We start from the raw sequence: 19,753 nt of genomic DNA on the forward strand, positions 1-19,753 counted from the left end.
CTTGTCACTCAGAGATGTCACTGTCGTAGAAATAAGATAAACACACAGTACACAAATGCAGGCATAAACACTCCACTGCAAAGTGATGTAAATGGTCTTTTCCTGCACACACAGAAACAATGTTTAAGTGCACTTTCTGGTTATTATTTATCACCAAAGGCGCTTGTTTTGTCTGGTTCCTAACATCTCTGTTTTATTATAAAGGACACATATGTATTTTTTTTGTATTCCCATCATACATTTATGTGGAGACCGTTTAACACTGTGCACTCCAACACCATGTTACCCCCCCAGAACACACACACACACACAGAGAGCTGTTCACACTTTCACTACAAGTAACTATCCATCACCTGTGTGTTGGAGTGAGAGCTTATTCGTGTGTGTGTGTTTGTGTGTGTGTGTGTGTGTGTGTGTGTATGTGTGTGTGTATGTATGTGTGTGTGTGTGTGTGGTGTGTGTGTGTGTGTGTGTGTGTGTGTGTGTGTGTGTGTGTTAGTGCTCACGCTGTTGCGCAGGAGGACGAGTGAGTGATGGCAGTGACAGTATAGACGGCATGTGCTGTGAAATGTCACCGTGGCGATCGATGGTGTTTAACGAGGCTGGAGGCTGATCTGGACCTCATGCTAACATGAAGCTGTCCTCGCTTCCCTCTTCCTCCCCCTACTCACCCTCCTAATCCCCCTCTAGTCTCTGAGAGAGCCCAAAGGGTCCCTTGGGAGAGTTGTGAGGCCTTTTACCTGTTAAGAGGCTTTTGTGTCTGACCAGCCATTCACACGTGTTGTGAATAAAATCTACTCAAATTGTATTACTTTAAAAAAGTCTTGAGACAATGTAATTTCTTTGCATTTTGTGTGAAAGTCGTTTAATTAAAAAACCAACAACAATCAAAACACATGACACAGTCGAGCAGAATAATCAGAACTAGTTTATGATTTCAAAGTGCTGAACAGAAAATCCAGTGAACCAAAGAGAAAGAAAAAAAAAATATCGAACAGGAAACTCAAACCAAAGAGGGACATTGAAAAAAACAGCAACTTTTTTTGTTTTTTTGTTTCTCTTCTTCAAAAAACAATGCACAACTCGTACCACAATATTTGAAAAAGCTAAAAACACTCCAAAATATTAGTTTTGTATATATATATTTATATATATTTATATTTATATCTATATAATTTGCTTTTTTCATATTTCAAACTGCTGCCGTGAGTGCGAGTGGGTGGAGGAGGCCCAGGGAAATCCCCATAGAGCTGCAGTCTGACAAACACAGGTTGAGCCGAGGCTATGACAGCTCTTGACAGCTTATAACACACCATGCATATGATCCTGGCTTCTCTAAGCGTACGCACAAAGACAGTATGCCACCATGTCCTCCACAATCTCACACGGCCTCCACAATAGAAACAAATAGAAAAAAGAGCATGACTGCGGAATGTTTCACCCCCGGACATACAGCTATCTGTCGAGCACCCTCCTCCCCCCGACTCTCCCTCCAGGGGAGCAGGTAGGGTGTGTGTCTGTGCTTCTAGCCCTTCTCAGGGTGTAAGTGCTTTAAAAGCCAATTTCTGTCAATGTTCATTGCTCCATACTCCTACTCGACCTATGAATCCAAAATGAGTTAATACAAAATAAAAACATACTAGTTCAAGTCTGGGTGACTCAGTCATCAATCGTTAGTGCACAGTATCTCCTCTGCTGCTAAAGCCAGGCGGAGGCTGTCTTTATTTATTTTAACTACTGGCAGTACAGGACAAGTATTTGCATTAAAATAATTTAGAGTTTGAAATTAAACCTCTCCTCCTCGTCGTCCTTTTAGGGTGAGATAGCACTTAAGAAATTGCACTTGGAATCAAGAGCCCAACTCAACCGCCTCTTCCATGTGTTTATGAAATATCTGCTTTATGATGTTTCCGCGTCTCTACGCTGACCTCTGACATTTCAGTACATTTTCTTACGAAAATTCCCAACTCCTTCTTTCCGCAGAAAGGAACTAGAATACACAGCAACTTGTGTTTCACTGGGACATCTTAAGCTTTGAAAACATTCAAACACAGCGACATCACCCCTTCCTTCTTTACTTAAAAAAGAAGTTCTCATACTAGATGAGTCAGGCCAAAACACATATAAACCCTTAACCTTCTTTCTTTTTATCTGGATGAGTTACCACCCAGACAGACAGAGGACAGTAAAAAGTCATTTTTCTGTCGTCCATCTCAGCCTTGTCATCCTCCCCCACATGAGAAAAGCAGGAGGATCAAAGAAAAACTAGTAAAGCGTTCGAGTAATTGTCTTTCATACTGGTGAAAAGCGTTTAGTTGGTTGTCCGTTCGAGTGAAAGGCGTTCTTGATTGTTTTTTCTTGTTGTGTGAAAAGCATTTTTTTGGCTCTCTGCTCTGCATCAGTCAGAGGTGAGCGAGTCTCTCTCTGGACGTGTGCGTGCTCCTGGGGGGGGGAGGCTTGAACAGGGCGTGACGTGTGTTTTCTCTCCGTATGGTCGACCCGCGCCGTCAGTAGGGCAGAGTGTCCAGGAACCTGTCAATCAACGGAGGGGGCTGTACCAGGTCTTCTAGCTTCAGGTAGAAGATTCGTTGAAGGCCCTGGGTCCTCTGGGAACGGAGCTCTGCCCTTAAACTGAGAATACGACTCAGGGGGGGGACAGCCTTGGACGAGGAGGAAGAAGGCCCGCAGCCCAAGTGGTCTCGGAGACAACACATCACTCTATTCTGCAGCTCCTCCACCCGCTTTGAGTCCTTCAGACCTGGAACTTGCTCTGTGGATAGGAAGAAAGTGAGACGTTAGGAAAATAATACATTAAACAGGAAAAATAACATCCTCGGAGAAAAGACAAATACACACACACATGCGTCAGAGCTCATTCAGCTGACAGAGCATTAGCTACATCCTTTATATTGAATTGCACCTCATTAGCTTGTATGGCTAATGTTCTTAACAGGCCTTAACTTGTCTCACTCACTACAGATCAATACACAGTCTAACCTAATAAGACCCCTTTACACTGTGAACACACACACACACTAACGTTCAGACAAAACACACGCCATATATATAAAAGGCATTTGCACACACACAGACACACACATTGTCCTTGCAATTTAAGACATTGACAGATACAAAAGTGCTCAACAATTAGCTGATTATTCGGCTCTGTGAGCAGCCAAATGAAATTAGAAACACACACGCACACACACTCACTGCTGCCCATAGCAACTCCTGTGGCACCCGTACAAGGCTTAATGTGACACTAACTCATTCTGCAGAGAACAGGGTGTCCAACCGCACACGCAGACACACACACACACACACACACACACACACACACACACACACACACACACACACACACACACACACACACACACACACACACACACACACACACACACACACACACACACACACACACACACACACACACACACACACACACACACACACACACACACACACACACACACACACACACACACACACACACACACACACACACACACACACACACACACACAATCCATTCTTCAGTGAGTCTTTCCCTAAGACCAGTCTCACTTTGAGGTATCCATTATCTGAAGCTTATTTATTGTTTGTTTATGTGACCCTTTTGTTTGTTCTGTGTTTGCTGCCGTGGAGTCACTCCAGCCCTCCTTTCACGGCGGCTTTTTAGACCTCTCACACACTCTCGCTTCCCTCTCTTTGCTCTGCCTATCCCTTCTTTCTCTATGTGCGCGAGCTCCCGGGGAGGGATCGATGGCTGCCTTTCTGCACAGGCCACTCTGAAGCGGTCGATGGCCTGGTGGCTCTGGCAGCTCTGTGGTGGCAGTGCGCTGTGTGCTTTGCCGAGGTGGCAGAGCGCCACTGAGAACAGCGCAGACGCAATTCCAGAGCTGTGCTCCACAGTGGGCTGGTCGATCAGGCACAGAGTTAAGTGCTCCCCCAGAGAGAGAGGATGGGGTTAGAGGGCTTAGACAGAGGAGGAGAAGGTGGAGGAAGAGGAGGAGGTGGCGGCGGGGGCAGGGTGAGGTAAGGAAGGGTAGGGGGAGGGGTGTTTTACACACTTATGTACAGTCTCTGACTCTTGAGATGAAATGGGAACCTAGTTGCAAAAGGCATCCGCCGTCACCTACATTTCTGTTGCATTTCTAATCTGCTTTCCTGACCACTAAATGATTGCCTTCTCTGTTGCGGCTCCAACGTCAAATAGAAAGCAGACTCCCTCTCCATTTTTCACACATGCACACTGATTAGAGGGCCAGGTGTGGGGCAGGTGCAGCAGGTGCTCCCGGGTATCGGGTTCTTGTTTCAGGCGGAGATGTGTAGGAACAAGCATGCACGTGTGTGTCTTTGAGCGTATGTGTGACGGCAGTGGATGAATCCACCTGATCACTGTCACAATGAATCACCCAGAGGGCAAAGCTCTGGACAAAGGAAAGAAAGTGTTTGCGGATTTGTATCTGTATTCACGCATGGGTAGCTTGTGTGATTGACAGATGTTGTTTGTGTATGGTGGAGTGAGGCATCCAACTTTGAAAACAGGATGCAGTTTTCCTCACGATCATATATTAGTTTTTTCTGGGAATTTTAAGATTTTGTTTTTACCTGTGAGCAGTACGAGGGCGGCCAGGCAGGCGAAGGCAGAGGCGTCCAGGTTTAGGCTCTGGAGGTGGGTGGCGAAATCCCGGATGGAGTCCAGCCACTCTCCGAACCCACGAAGGCACTGGAACCTGTGCAGCGCCAAGCCGTTACAGAAGATGAGTTTATCCTCTGACAGCATCGACCTGAGACACAGAGAGAAAAGGATACATCAGTTAGAATACTATTCCAATAAAATGCTGCATTTTCCTTAGAGTATTGTAAATATAGCTTGTGATACTCGGACAAGGAAACAATTACAATAAAAACAACGAGAGAACCTGGCAGTATGCATGCTCACACAGAAAAGGGACACGCATCAAACACAGGCATGCAGCTGATTAAGGTTGTGTTTTCCAAATTATAGCATTTTAAAACATTCCTGTGTTTCCTTCCGGCAGGTCGGGTGAGGGGTTAGGGCAGCGGGCTGATCAGTGTGTGTGTGTATTTACAGATAGGTAAACTCTTAAGGCTTTTAATGTGCCCAGGCTGCGGTGTGCAGTGGAAACACAAAGCCTTAATGAGGAAATGAAAAGCTTCTCAGATTTATTTAGCCAACAGTTACTCATGACACATAACATCCCTCTCCTTTACCATCGAGCAGAGAGGGAAAGAAAACAAGTAAATGAAAGAGAGCTATGACTAGTCTTTAGTAGTGCCTAAAAGAACCTGGCTTTCATCAGAGAGAGAGAAAAAGTGTTGACCTCAAAGTGTTTGATTGAGAAACAGCTGATACTGATAAGAAAGCAAGACAGGGGGGAAGGGGGGATATAGAGGAAGCCTTAAATTACACCCTGCACAAACATTGGTTTAGCAGTTATGAGGCGAAATACCATTTACGTCTAACGAGCCATACTGCAGTTTAGAAGAGGTGCTCCACCCACTCTGAGCATTACACACGAACACAGATGCTCTCGCACATCATCAGCTCTGTAGATCATGCAGAGTCAAAAATACCTTTCCACTTTTATCCAAAAACATCAGAACTAGCCAGAGGGAAAAGGGGGATTTAGATAAGATGTATAGATTACTTAGTGCACCTATATTTCCCTTTTTTTATTCATTACATTTCCCGTCAAATGTAGCTTGAAACAACTCAATGTTTTGAATTTCTTTAAAAAAAAATGTGTGTTGTGTTTGTGTGTGAAGCTACTTATTCAAAATGTTGAATTGACCGATAGAAGTGTCAAGTTGGATATATTTAACTTCTACTACAAATAAATGGCTGGAATTTGCCTTGTAAAACAGAAAAACTGCATCAAAAGTATATTCAACTTTACAATATGAACCCAAATCCCTCTTATCTTCGTAGCTGATAAGGTCTGCAGTGACCTATTGGTACAATGAGCTAAAATACAATTTGACCCTTGTCTATAGTAGCACATGAGCAAAACTATCAGACAGGCTGGCAGACAAGCAGCCAAACAGATGCGCAAAACACACACACGCACACTCACACATGCCCACACACACAGCTGGACGTCTGCCACACATTCCTCTCACTCCTGACTACACTGTCACCACGGTAATCAACCAATAACCACAGAAACTGTTTGGTAACGGGGTGCTTCCAGCAATGCCGGCTCAGAAGAGCGGAGCAAATTTACTCTACACACACTGAGTACACACACACAGACACACACACACACTCAAGCATACAGACATACGCTTGCGCCGGGGTCTGCAAGGCATCTGAGTTCAAGACAGGGTCAGCGCAGGGCTGCGTCAACAGTAAGATGCGAGCATGGACAGCATCCTTAGCTCTCACAGAAAAATGGACAGAGTAGAACAGTGCTGTGTTTGTGTGCGTTTTCCCTCTGCGCCGTGGGAGTTTGGCTGATAGGAAGATGAGCAGTGTGTGTGAGCATGTGTGTGTTTGATATTGGGCCCATATGAGTCCACCGTTGAGCGTGAGTCAGAGTCCCAGCCTGATCCCCCTCCTGCTGGGACTGTGATGCCACCACCCATCCTCTACCCACCCTGCACCTGGACCTACACTGGGAGGAGGAGAGAAACTTGGGATTCTACATCATCAGTGTGCGTGAGTGTGTGTGAGTAAGTGTTCTTGTGTGTGACTGTGTTGGTTTTCTGCCCTAGACGACAGCGCAGACAAAGGGATGAACTTGTAGCCCAACCCCCGTCCTCGCCATAAATTTAACCAGCCGCATGCCTTACAAGAGCAGAGCGGTAACCCGGGGCAATTCTGAGGCAAAGATGGGCAAGGGCAGTCATAATGGCACCACAGGTAACCACGAGCGATACACACGTGGTCTCTCTCTCTCACACACACAAACCACCAGACACATGAAGTAAATCAAGTCGATTCCTTTTTCCACTATTCTTTTTAAATCCAGTCAGCTGAATTGAATATGTATTTCCCTTCATAACAGCCCTTTTCAGTTTCTCAGCTGACTGGCTTTTAGATGGAATTGATCCTGTTAATTCACAGTTCACAATGTTAGCACAGTTTTAGCCCGCGGAGCACACACAGAGCTCTCTGTGCGTCAGATATCAGACGAGCGGAGCGGAACTCTGTGGGTGTAGCTGCTGTCATAGATGCAGACTCCATTCATAATTTGGATCATATGGCGATTACTCAGCTACACTCCTCCTACTTTGGAGATACACCGACACAGCAGCACAAAGCTTTGCCAACAAAGTTCCACACATAAAGGATATTATCTGCCTGTTGTTGCTAAGGAAATTCAGTTTCTGATTAAGTTGTGCATTTTTTTTATCTTGTGAAGGACTTTTTAGATGTGCACGTATGGATGGAGACTTGTTAAGTTAAGTGAAATTAAATGCTAAATGTGTCATCCATCTGCATCTCCTCTTTCTTACCTGTGAGCCATTCGTAGGACAAACAGCTCCAGGAAGGCAGAGTCTATGAGCAAGTTCTGATCGTCGCGCTGAAGCTCGGAGAACCCAGGCAGCCGATCAGCCCAGCATCGCGTGGTCTCCATCGAGATGGTGAGCAGTCTGTAGAAGAGCTGGATGTGCTCAGCATCAGAGGAGGAGGAGGGAGGGTCCGAAGCACTGAACTGTGGAGACACAGAGATAAGCTACTGAATAAACTCATACAAAGGCCATATTTTCTTATTGAATGCATGCACTACTCCGACTTAGATCTAAAGAAGGGGTATTGGGTGTACCTGGCTGTAGTCGAGGTCACGGGGTGTGCAGTGGGAATACGCCCTGAGCAGAGCGGAGAGCAAACTAAGGGGTGGGGAAGGAGGAGACCCTTCTGTCTGCAGGGGGCTCTTTGGTTTGGAAGGCAGACGGCCTCGGCGCCCCTTTAAGCTATCCGTGCGTACCACTGTGAAGCAGAGAAAGAAAGCAGACCAAATGCAAATATGAATGGGTTGTTCGTGTCTATGCAGCGTGCACAAAGAACATCTCTTCTCTACCTGATTGGCTTGTTATCAGCATTTTATAGTAGGATAAGTATGACTGAGGCTTTTTTCCACAGGAGCTCTCTAACCTTCCCCCAATCCCTACACAGGAGGCCACGCGCCAGCAGATGGCAGTGGAGCTGTTCTACCGGCTGTATGCAGTTAACAGGATAGAAAAGTGTGTGTGTATTTATGAGAGTGTGAGCAGGGCCGGCCCTGACCAATTTGCTGCCCTAGGCAAGATTTTAGCTGCCCCCCCCCCCCCACCGGCAGCTTGCATCACAGTAAATTCCAATGCTAATAAAAACACACAGAAGCTGTATATGTTTTTTGGAAGTTTGATTAATTTTAAATGAACAAAAATACAAAATTAAAACCTATAATTGCACACTAAAACCATTATTTCAAAAAAAGAACTATTTCACATAAACCTCTGGTTTTTACTGGGGCTGGGGCAGTTCAACTAACCTGATTTGGGGGGGGGGAGGGGTGCGCCATAGTTTATGGGCGCTGTACGCAATATAGGCGTAGTTCTGTTAGTATAAGATAATAAGATGTACTTTGTTGATCCAAAATCGGGAAATTGTTTTGTTATGAAAATTAAATTAAAAAAATGTTTTCATTTTAAATTTGCCCATTTTAAATCTCCCCAATTTTCGGCGCTCCCCATGTCTTGATGCGCCCTTATCATTCGCCTATAGTGCCTATGCCAAGCGCTGGCCCTGAGTGTGAGTCTGTGTGTGTGAAACAGGTCAGAAACCTCAGGGAAATGGGGGCAATACAAGTGCCACACTACAGATCAGCAAATCATCTCTGCTATGCAGCAAAAGACCATCGGCTATATGTCAGATGTGATGACACAAATCAAGAGAACGTTTGAGGATGTTTCCAAAGGATGTTCACCTTTGTGTCTCTTTCAAAGCTTTAAAATCCTCTGGATACCGAGTTCAAAGGGTGACAGGTTCTAATTGGTTAATGTATATTTTCCTTTGTACCTCAGAGAGAAGTTACTGCTTCATGGATGTGTGTGATGCTGCAACAGGCCAGATAATTACCGGCCTGTTAAAACCCTGATTGCAGAGACAAACTTCATCATCATGGACTGAAGGTCAGGTTTGTGTATCCTGGTGTGTGTGTAATCTGTTTAAAAAGTGTGTATCAAGTGTTTTTCTCACCTTCCTTGACCATGCCCACACTCAGACACTTCTGAAAGCGGCAGTACTGGCAGCGGTTGCGTCTCCTCTTGTCCACAGGACAGTTCTTACTGGCCAGACACACATACTTGGCGTTTTTCTGCACGGTGCGCTGTGGAGAGAAGAAACAGGCATTCCGATAATCAGCCTCCAAACACAATCAGCCACCTAATATTTGATTTGTTTAATTCAATTTCAGTTTGTTTCCCCCTTACCCATCAAAGAATGAAAGCAGAAGCTTGCAGGTCAGATTTTAATTACGCGCTGAAAGGCGGCGTTGACATCAGTATAATTAGATAAAATTAATTTTCCAACAAGCCTCGCCTGCAGGAGGGACAATTTTATTAGCGCCGGAGCTGACAATAGGGACTGAGTGCTTAGCGTGCCGAGGCGGGTCCCGCGAGACAGGGGGACAGTGGCCGTAAGAGCTGCGTGATCAGATTGTTTGTGAAGCTTGCGGGTCAGCTCGTGGCACCTCCGGGGCCTCGCGCATCGCGCCGCTCTCAATGGGCCCCGTGGGGGCTGTTTTCTCCTCGGCTGGCTCGAGCGATTATTACTGACCTTATTAAAATGAAATCAGAAACGGGCCACGTGGGGTCCGGATGAAAGACAAAATAGAGATGGTGGCCCAATGAAAGCACGCCTGCTCTCGTGCAAGCGCACACCAATCGGCCAATCCCGTGCGTTTCTGATTGCTGGTCAAAAACAACTGCTCTCAATCCGAGCTATATGACTCAATGAAATCTTCCCTGAGCAGAATTAGACGTATACATTGCAACAGCCCATTTTAAAGAAGCATTTCGACCATAATATAAGCATATTGTGTAACTTTGGCATCCGGTGAGGCCTCCTGTGGCATGTTGCCAATCTGTAAAGACGTCTTTGGATTAAAACTCTTGGGCAAGCCTTCGCCTTAGGTGCAACTGCTCTACAATGAAAGGATAACATTAAACTTACAATTAGACTATAATTACTGTCATTGGTCGTGTTTACATGTATACTCTCAGTCATGCTTGAACTAGCCTAGTCCACTCAGGCGAGACAGCACCAGAACAAACTGTAAATTAAACAAACGAAACGCGCGGAAAGTGTCGCAGTCTGTCCTGTTCTTTAACGCCTCTAAAACACATCAAAACAAATACATCAAATTAGGAACCCCTCGCGCCACACATGCCCGTGCCCCCGGGAGACCAATAACACACCAATTATTCCATATGCTCCGGCGCGAGTGCGGAACTGGCGCGTAATGGGCGCCCGCGCTGGATGAGAGCCGTTGCCATGGCACCGTGGCTCGCTCTCATCCTTTCAATGGTCAGTGACCCGTGCACGCGGGGATAAGTTAGTTATGGTCATTAATGTGTTTGAGGGAAAATAGCATCCGTTTAGTGAGAGTCCGAACTAAACATAAAGCTGCATGAGAAGCTGGATGACGCACAAAACCTCATGCCAACATTTACACCTCTATAAACTCAGCACCAAGGACAAGCTTTCAGTTTAAAAGTATTTTTACTCTTAGGTTTGTATTATAAGGGTAGCCTTCACTCTTTTTCTTTAAACTCCTCTTTTGACATAAAACATGTGTTTTCGTGCAGCATATGTTCAGGTGACAGCTGGGTTGACCCAGATGTTTGTATAAGAGGAAGTGTTCCCATCAGTGACCTCAGGGCCTGTGATAGCTGGTTCCAAAAAAAGCCTGAGATTGAAATGATCAATTAAGGTTCTGATAAATTAAGCTCTCATGAGTTGGTCTGTCTCCTGTCTCTCTCCACTGCTGTGTGTGTGTGCATGTGTGTGTGTGTGTGTGTGTGTGCGTGCGTGCGTGCGTGCGTGTGTGTGTGTGTGTGTGTGGGGCTCTTGTGACTTTGCTTTCTAATAGGCAGCATGGGGCAGGACTGGCGTCTCAGCATAGACACTACATATCAGAGCTAATGCTCTGTAACTAACTAGTCTCTGATAGTCAGATCAAATTATCTCAATATGGTTAGCAAATCTGTAGATCCGTCTTCTGCTCTGTACATTGTGTAGAGAAATAGGCACTCTTTTGTGTGTATGAGTGGTGAGGAGTTTACTTTGTTCTAGTGCACTTCATCTGTCTTGTTTTACCATGGCGGTTTTTCACTATTACAACTTCTTTTTTTTAATTAAATATTGCCATATCAGAAAAATAAATGTTAGGGTGCTATTATGTTTGTGTGGGAAAAGGACTTAATTCAAGTGAAATATTGCTCAGTTAAACATTGACTTTCAGAGTTACAGAATGAGTTGTGTGTGCTGAAGGCACATTCATAAACGCGCACGCTTACAGAAGCTCACATGCTGTGGGTGATGTGGGGGGCAGGCTGGAGGCATGCAGAGGCAGATTCTTTACATATAACATGTGTAAATAGCTTTGGCTTAAATTAAAGCCTTTAGGGACATTGTTCCCCCCTCTCCTCCCTCTGTCTCCCGTTTCCCTCCTCTCCTCGGCTTCTTAATCAGAGGCAATCTCTCTCTGTCTGTCAGTAAGTGAAAGAATTATGTGTAGCTCTGAGCTGCTGATTTTACGGTTTTCTTTATGGGATTCAATTGATAAGTAATATGTATGTTACCTTTTTCATTTTCAGTTTTCCTTCACAGACTGCCAGTACCACATCCCAGCTTTTTATGACTTACATAGCATGCATGCAGTGAAAATAACACATAGCGCTGAACCATGTATTTTGTCTGATAAAAGCAAAGCTAATGTAAATCACCGGTTAGAACATGCGGTAAAACAGGTCACCTTTTAAAATGTGTTTTTGCTTTTAGCTTAATGTTTGTATTGTACCTGAGATCTAGTTTTTATTTATCTTTAAAAATTCAAATTCTGAATGGGTGCACTAAATAAATGGACACCAGTGAATGGACTTCATTATTCTGCCAAAAATAATAAAAACAGGAAAAACAAACTCTTTGTTTAAGAGCTAAAATGAATTCACATTGAATATGTGCCATCAAATTGCACTAATGAAATAACAACAATTTACAGCAAGCCTCTGCTATAGTTTAATGTGTGATAACTATTCAGGGATAATTAAATATAATCAGGAACATATTTTTAGGGGACAATAAAGCCATCAGGATAATGGATGTAATGATGCATGATAATATAAATAGGAAAAGAGCAGGTGTGTGTAAGGCATGTTTCAGCCTCTGCTCTTGCACTGGATTCAGGGAGTAACAGACTGGAAACACATGTACATGCTACTGTATGAATCTGTGGTCATGTGCATATGTTGTGTGTGCATGGTCAGTTGCATCTGCATGTGTGTGTAAAGGAAACATAGCGAGGTTTGACAGGCTGTGTGTGCTGAGCGCTGCAGCAAGCAGACAGCCCGCGGCCTGCTGCCTGCCACCAGACGCTGCTTTCATTAATTACTAAATAAAAACAAATTGTGAAACTAATTGAAAAGAAGGATAATTCATTTCCACCTACCAGAGGCATTATTCAATTACCTCTGTGTGTGCACCCCCTTCTTGCTGTCACTTAATTTCACTCTCTTGTCTCATGCAACCAATAGAAATACTTAACAAGTGTGTCGGAATATGCTATAATTCAAAAACTCTGCAAAGAAATGACTTGGTGTTGCTGAGTTTACTGTTATTTCAATGAGCACATGCCAGATAAGTTTGTTTTAGTGTTTTTATGACTTGTACGAGAAAATCTGTCCGACTAAAAACTGTCACTTGGTCACGTTAAACTATGAGTTGTGTGTGACCACATGTGCTGTAACATGGGATGTGAGACAGTGGGTTGATAAGTGTTAGATTGAATTATTTGACGGACAAAATCTCAAACTGACTCATATCGTCCTCTATATTGTCAGAGAAATGTGGTCAGTTTCATGGCCATTGATTAACTGCAAACACTCGGAAAGGAAACTTTGATTTCAAGGAGGATTTTTTTTTAACTACACTCTTACCACACTTTGTGTTCTCACATAACACAAGCAATCACACAGCACATAGTCATGCATACACACAATTTGCCTACTTGGTTGCGTGGAGAGACGACCCCTGTGGGTGTGTTGTGGTGACTCTTAAGATTATTTATATGGTTGCAGGAAACATGTCAAAACGTCAGTCAGTATGCAGCTACTTGATGATATTTTAAGGTTGACTGTCTGTTGTGAATGTGAATGTGCATCTGCTCTTGTGTTTGTTTATCGGATTAAAGGACAGGAAGAGGAGTGGGTACTTTACAATACCTTAAGGAATATAAGGAAGAAACATAAGGAAGAAATATGGAATGACTCCATATATGGCATTGTTTAAGCTTTAGGCTTTTATAATAGTTTCAGGGTTTGGAGTAACAATGATATGAATTATTTGCTTTGAGGGTTTTTACCTTGAAGAAGCCCTTGCAGCCCTCACAAGTGCGTACGCCGTAGTGCTGGCAGGCCGCGTTGTCCCCACACACCGCACAGGTGCCCTCTCCCTGGAGGCCCCGCTGAGGAGGCGATGGCAGGCTGTCTCCTAGTAGGGGGCCACAGTGCCCGAGAGCCAGGGAACGAAAGGCGAGGCTGCTGCCCCCGGCCCCGCGGTGCAGCTGGTACATGGGCTGCTCCAGGGGTGGACAGTGAGGATGGGAGACCGAGGATGAGGAGGAGGAGGAAGAGGAGGAGGTGCGAACTAGTCCACCACCGAGATTATCGTAACCCCCGATGCTGCCTCCGCTGTGTGGCGGCGAGTGCTGGTAGAAGTGCGGAAAGCGGGGCGACTTGAGAGGGCCCGTCTCCAGGGAGCCCAGAGAGTGGGGGTGCGACGGAGGGGCCAGGGGGTGGTCGTCCCACAGGAAGGAGGTGCCAGGCTGGGGTGGCAGGGACGGGGTGGTGGGGGTGGAGGGGGGAGACTGTTTAAAGTACATGGTGGAGGAGGACATGGCCTCCATGGGCGGAGCCGTCGGGTAGCTCTCCTCCTCCTTCTTGATGAGCCGGTGTGTCGGCATCTGGTAGAGGCAGGAGGACTTGGGCTCGTAGCTCCCCTCCACAAAGACGTTGAAGCTGGGGAGGGACGTGGTGGCGGCAGCGGAGATCTCACCACCACCAAGGTCCAGCTTGGTGTAATCAGGGGTCATGAGGTCAGAGCTGTAGCTGTCGCCTTGGTAACTGAAGGACTGGCCAGAGTAGGCTGAGCCTGGGGGGGGCGGGCCCGTACTGAGCCTGCACACAGGGCATGTCTGCTGGAGAGACAGAGCACACGTAGGTTAGAGCTGCGTGGCACATAACACCAGATGTATTCCAAAATGTTTTCTGTCAAAAAGCATTTTAATAGTGTTAGTAGAGTACAGCTGTACGGCAACAATCATTCAGTGAGGAAATTACACATTAGTTGACAACTGATTTCAACTGAAAGCAGGACTTCAATAAGAAGGAGATTGCCCACAGAAGCACAGTACAGGAACAACCCTTTAGTGAATTTAAAGGGTGGAGGCACATGCTCACAAAAGTAGTACAGGGTAACAATTAACAGTGCACGATAAAAAAATTCTGCATATATCTGATGAAACAGGCAGTTCTTTTCAGCTCTTTAGATCTCAGAGATTTTGCTCATTTATAAAAGTTTCCTAATAGGATCTTTAAAGAAATATTTTTCTTTTATTGCCATTTAGACCATTTCCTGCTTTAACACTTCTTGTACTTCACTGAATAAGTAGACATTTGAAGCACGCACACACGACCTCCAGGCAATGAAGACTCTCCTACAGTCAGTTCAGTTAGAGAAGCTGCAGCTCATCAGTGCACAATCCTGAGGCAAAGCATTCAAAGCAGAGATTTAATCCACTCTACACACCGAAAAGTATCTGTGACCAGGGTGTGTTTGTACATGTGTGTGTGCTGGGAATCTGTGTGTGCACGTGTGTGTGGGTGGGTGTACGGTTAGTCAGATGGCAAAGCAGATGAGATAACATTAAATAATAATGGAACCCCATGGTGGTGCTGAATGCTGGCTGCACAACCCACACACAAATGCACAAACACACAAACACACACGTACACACACTGACAAATGCAGACACAGATATTTCCTCTAACTGCTACAGACGCCAGTCGGTATGTCTTGAGTTTTCCCCCTTGATTTAATTCTGTCACAGCAACAGGCCACCACCTCTTAATCTGTGTGTTTGTGCGTGCACTATATGGTCTCATTTTATCAAACCCTTTACGTAAAACATTGCTTTTGCGTGCACGTGTGTGTGCATGCGTGTGCGGGCTAATCGGTCATGAGTGTCAGCGCTGGGTTTGTGGTGTTTGCTCGTCGCTCCTGAGCAGGGAACTGTCAACACGCGGCTCCCAATGACGCCCAGCATGCGCGCGCTCTGTCGTAATCGCCCCTGTTCCCCGCGCGTCATGTTTGTCTAGTCAAATACGGGACACATCGGGAACTGCTGTTGTTAAAGCACCCACAAATACCAGCATCCAAACGGAGGCACGAAGCCCCAGTCAGGGAATTACAGCCCATTTCCTGTTCTTTCTTTAAAATAATTTTAAAGTCCTGCAGAAATCCACTCTTTCTCCCCTAATAACTTTTACCGATACGTTTAAGCACACGTTTTTAAAATAGCCTACAACTTTTAGTTTGCGGTCATCTATGCCTAACAGCCTGCACACGATTGTCACTCATGGCGGAAGCTGAGTGACACATTAATTTAAGCTGCTTCAACACAATTAAATTCAACCTGAGGGGCAGTATGGCTGTAGGGGGTCGAAAGACATAAGAATGACTCAAAGCGGTAATTAAAGAAAAAGAAAAAAAAACAATAAGGGAGACACTCGTCTATCACTTTATTTATTTATTTAATGTTTCTGTTGGTCCTTATGTGGTATAACAAAAAGAGACAGTTCAACAAAGCACTGTCCCCTGTTAAAAATAATAATCCTGCAATTTATTTTTAAAATAAATTCAAGATCTCACATTTATTTGGTTATATGTCATATTGGGAATATAATGCTGCATGAGTTTTTTTAAATTGAGGATATGAGTCAAACTGTAGGCTTGCGTGATGTGCTTGACGTCATTATTTTGTTCTTCTTCTAGTGACCAACTCTTCTATACCCACGTGGAAAACCACACACGCAGCATTAAGGGCTTCATGGGGCCTTTCTGGGTTATACCTAAAGTATTTTTGCAACAGATTAGGCATCAAAGTAAGTAGAGGAAAAACAAACTCAATCGTGAGCAGAGCAGAGTACAGTGGTGAACTTTGTGGCTCTCAGTGTTGTGTCAGTAGGTCAAAGCCACTGCCCAATGCTGCATTAGTATACTGTATGTGTTTTTGCACCTGTGTTTTTTTTGTTGGCAGCCTTATGCAGACATATACCTTTAAATAAAATAGATATAAAACACAAAAAAGAGAGGCTATGAATTGTTTTAAAACAAATATAATCTACTTGACAGCTGACTACAAACATAGTATCTCTTATCTTTTGGGCTCTGATTATTGACTCTGTGTGTCAGCTGAGGAAAGACACTTTTGATGTGATGATCTTTTCATACACACATAGTGGCACGCGCACAGCACACACACACACTTTTTTTCATCTCTCATGATGTTAAAGATGTCAACACTAACCTGTATACACTCTTTCTGCCAATAACAAGCACCCTTATCCTAAGAAGAACCTGTAAAACCACTTGGTGCTTTACATTTGGTGTGCCTAGCCATCACTCAGTAACACCCACACCCATGCTCACAAGTACGCATCCCCTCACACACTCAACAATACAAATATAATTGTATCCAGAGTGTCTTTACTTTCATGCCCCTGCAGAAAAATCTTGAAATCTTCTATACTCCAAAACCACCATCAGCTTGCTTTTATTACACTTGCATGCAAGCAGATGTGTGTTTGTGTGTGTGTTTGTGTATGAGTGTAAGCAAGAGGACAGACAACCCAAGCAGAGTCAGACAAAGGTGGTGCAGCATAGTGAGGCGAAGGGAAACAGTCTCTAACCTCGAGGTGTGCATTTCAACTGGACAAACTGCAGCTGTTCCAATAACTGTGCGCGCTTGTTCATTGTCAGAATGCCATAGATCTAACAAATGAAAAGATGAAGTTGCAAACATAAATACAAAAACAGAGGATGTTGTTTGTTGTCAGTGAATTTTGAGTTTGAATTCAGTGGCCTCACACAAGGAGTAAAGTGATTTCTATACTTATGCACCCTTACATCACAGAGACCATTTGTTAGTTTATCCTTTTGAAGGTTTTATCATCTATTTAATTTATCCAGGAGATACATTAAATTATGTTATAATATTAATTTAGACAGGTTTAGTGTAAAATAATATACACATAACAAGTGAAACATATAAACATAATTTGGCCTGAATTAGTCATAAAGGCTTTTGAAGACCTTGTTGAGTCATTAGAAGGATTATTGAAATGTCAATTCAGTCCGCACTGGCGAGCCACCCAAACAACCACACACACACGAGCTGAAACTCTCGCGCACAAAGATCAGATCACCAGCATGTTCATACAACTTTATGATTTGCTTATGAATGTAAGTATGTCGCTAGAAAACAGCCAAATTCTGATGTAGCCTAACCCTTAAATTGAGCATATTTTGGGGGGCCGTTTTTCAATTTTTCCTTAAAACAGAAGATAATCAAACATAGCCTACCTATCACACCACAATAAGTCCTGAAAAACAAACCTGAGCCACACCAGAAAATATATAAGGACGTGAAAGAAAGAAGAAAAAGAAAGAAAGAAAGAAGAACGAATGAAGGAAGGCTAAACGGACGTGATGTGTCTGTACCTGATGGAAAAGCTTCGCGCTGAATGGTGCTGAGTGTCCGGGGGTGAGGGGTGGCGTGGCTGCGGCCGGGACAGGGTTCCTGGAGCGGGGAGGACTCGGCGGGCGTCGCACAAGAAGTGTCCGATCGCCGCGGCTCCAACCTCGGCTGGGCGCGCTCTTCCGAACCTGTGTTTGGAGGAGAGATGTCTGAGTCAGTGGTGTGGCGGCAGGCGGAAAAACGGTACAGTCCTCTCCATTCAGCGCCAATAATAAAGCAGCAATACACACTCAAGATTTAGAAACATGCATTGATCGATGTTTTACTGTTTTTTTTCAAATAGGCACTGCTTTCCAAAACTTCATTTACCGAATTTCTTCTAAAGTGGGTTGGTCTACTCTTCACACAGTATTACAGCCCAGAAAAAAAGTTGTCAGCCTTCTATTTAAATACAATAAGAAACAAAAAAATGTTTACACACTAAATTAAAAGAAATATAACGTTTGAAAGTTAAAGTCAGAAAATCTGATGAAACGCAACAGAAAGATGAAAGGGGATGCAAACTTCTGTGCGAGAACAAGATGCCAGTCACAGAAAAAGAAGATCATTGCATTATAGATGTAAATCCATTTTAAACAAAGCAAACGCAATACTTACACATTCAAATTAAACACAGAACAATTTGTCATTAAATATGACACTGAATCTATATTGCAAAGAAAATAATATGAACCACAACTGAGGACCTTTAGCTCATTTCAAGACTTACACTTACGTGGGCGACAAGTTTCATTCTAAGCTGTGCTCCAGTATTATTATAATCTAAATGTTGCGTTTCGAAAGACAGCTTCAACAGTAAACTACTTATAGAAATACAGACCTACAAAAGTGAGAACTTTTATAAAAGCAGTCTGTGCCAGTGCCTCGAAGCCATCGCTTTTCTTGCCTCTGATCACTGCCGTATTCGCCTGCTCAGGGTTCATCCAGAGGCAGAGAGAAACCAAGAAATGTTGGAGAGTCGGACCTGAAACCAAACCAGCCGAGTCCTGTGCGCCGTGCGCCTCCAACTCCCTCACTGCAGCGAGACGCACTTTGGCAGACGGATTTCAAGGCCCATAGCGCCCCCTTTCTGTCACACACTCTCTTAAATACACAAGCTCTCTCTCTGCCGGACACACATACCCTCAGGGATAAGAGAGACCACTCCACATCCTGGTGTGCATCTCAGTACTGTCTGTTTACAAGCCACAGCCCCCATAACCGACTCGCAGGGCAACAGACAGGCACCTGCAGCCTGCTGTCATTTCTTATCTTTGTGTCAACACATCAAACTCTTCCACTTTTCTCCAAACTCTTACAGAACAATTCTGAGAGAAAACATTAGGTCTGAAGTTGAACTCTTTCCTTGGTCAGGATGTGGTTTTATACAAATGTAATGTTGCACAAACCCTGCAAATATGTTGAAATAAAGAAAGTCAAACGAGAGTAAACAAGCACGTCAGGCTTTATAACACTTATTTGATAAGGGTCGACTTGGAACAGTTAAGGCATTATTTATTACGTGTGGAATCAATTTGAGTGCTTAAAAAACTATTTGGTTCTGGCAGCAGTAGGCTAGAAATAAGACAGTCCTTGATGCAAGACAAAATAGTCATTCTTTCATAAGCTTCTGAAGTTAAGGGTGTAACTGTGCGTAAATGGGCTCTTATCACATCCTCCGAGGAGGGTTAGGAGAGGGAAAATTCACTTAAAAGGGGGGA

General features: G+C 44.3%; 1 protein-coding gene across 1 annotated transcript; it reads right to left on the bottom strand.

Moving 5' to 3' along the window:
• Positions 1-835: 835 nt before the first annotated feature.
• nr4a3 (nuclear receptor subfamily 4, group A, member 3) lies at positions 836-18,184 on the bottom strand. The gene is given in 9 exon segments (XM_034128084.1): positions 836-2,770; positions 4,615-4,793; positions 7,489-7,688; positions 7,800-7,963; positions 9,215-9,344; positions 13,599-14,402; positions 14,404-14,432; positions 17,206-17,287; positions 18,017-18,184. Coding segments are annotated over 8 exon segments (1,833 nt in total). The 5' UTR covers positions 17,270-17,287; positions 18,017-18,184; the 3' UTR covers positions 836-2,507.
• Positions 18,185-19,753: the final 1,569 nt, after the last annotated feature.

Source organism: Trematomus bernacchii, unplaced genomic scaffold, assembly GCF_902827165.1.
Source record: "Trematomus bernacchii unplaced genomic scaffold, fTreBer1.1, whole genome shotgun sequence".
NCBI classification, from domain to species: domain Eukaryota; kingdom Metazoa; phylum Chordata; class Actinopteri; order Perciformes; family Nototheniidae; genus Trematomus; species Trematomus bernacchii.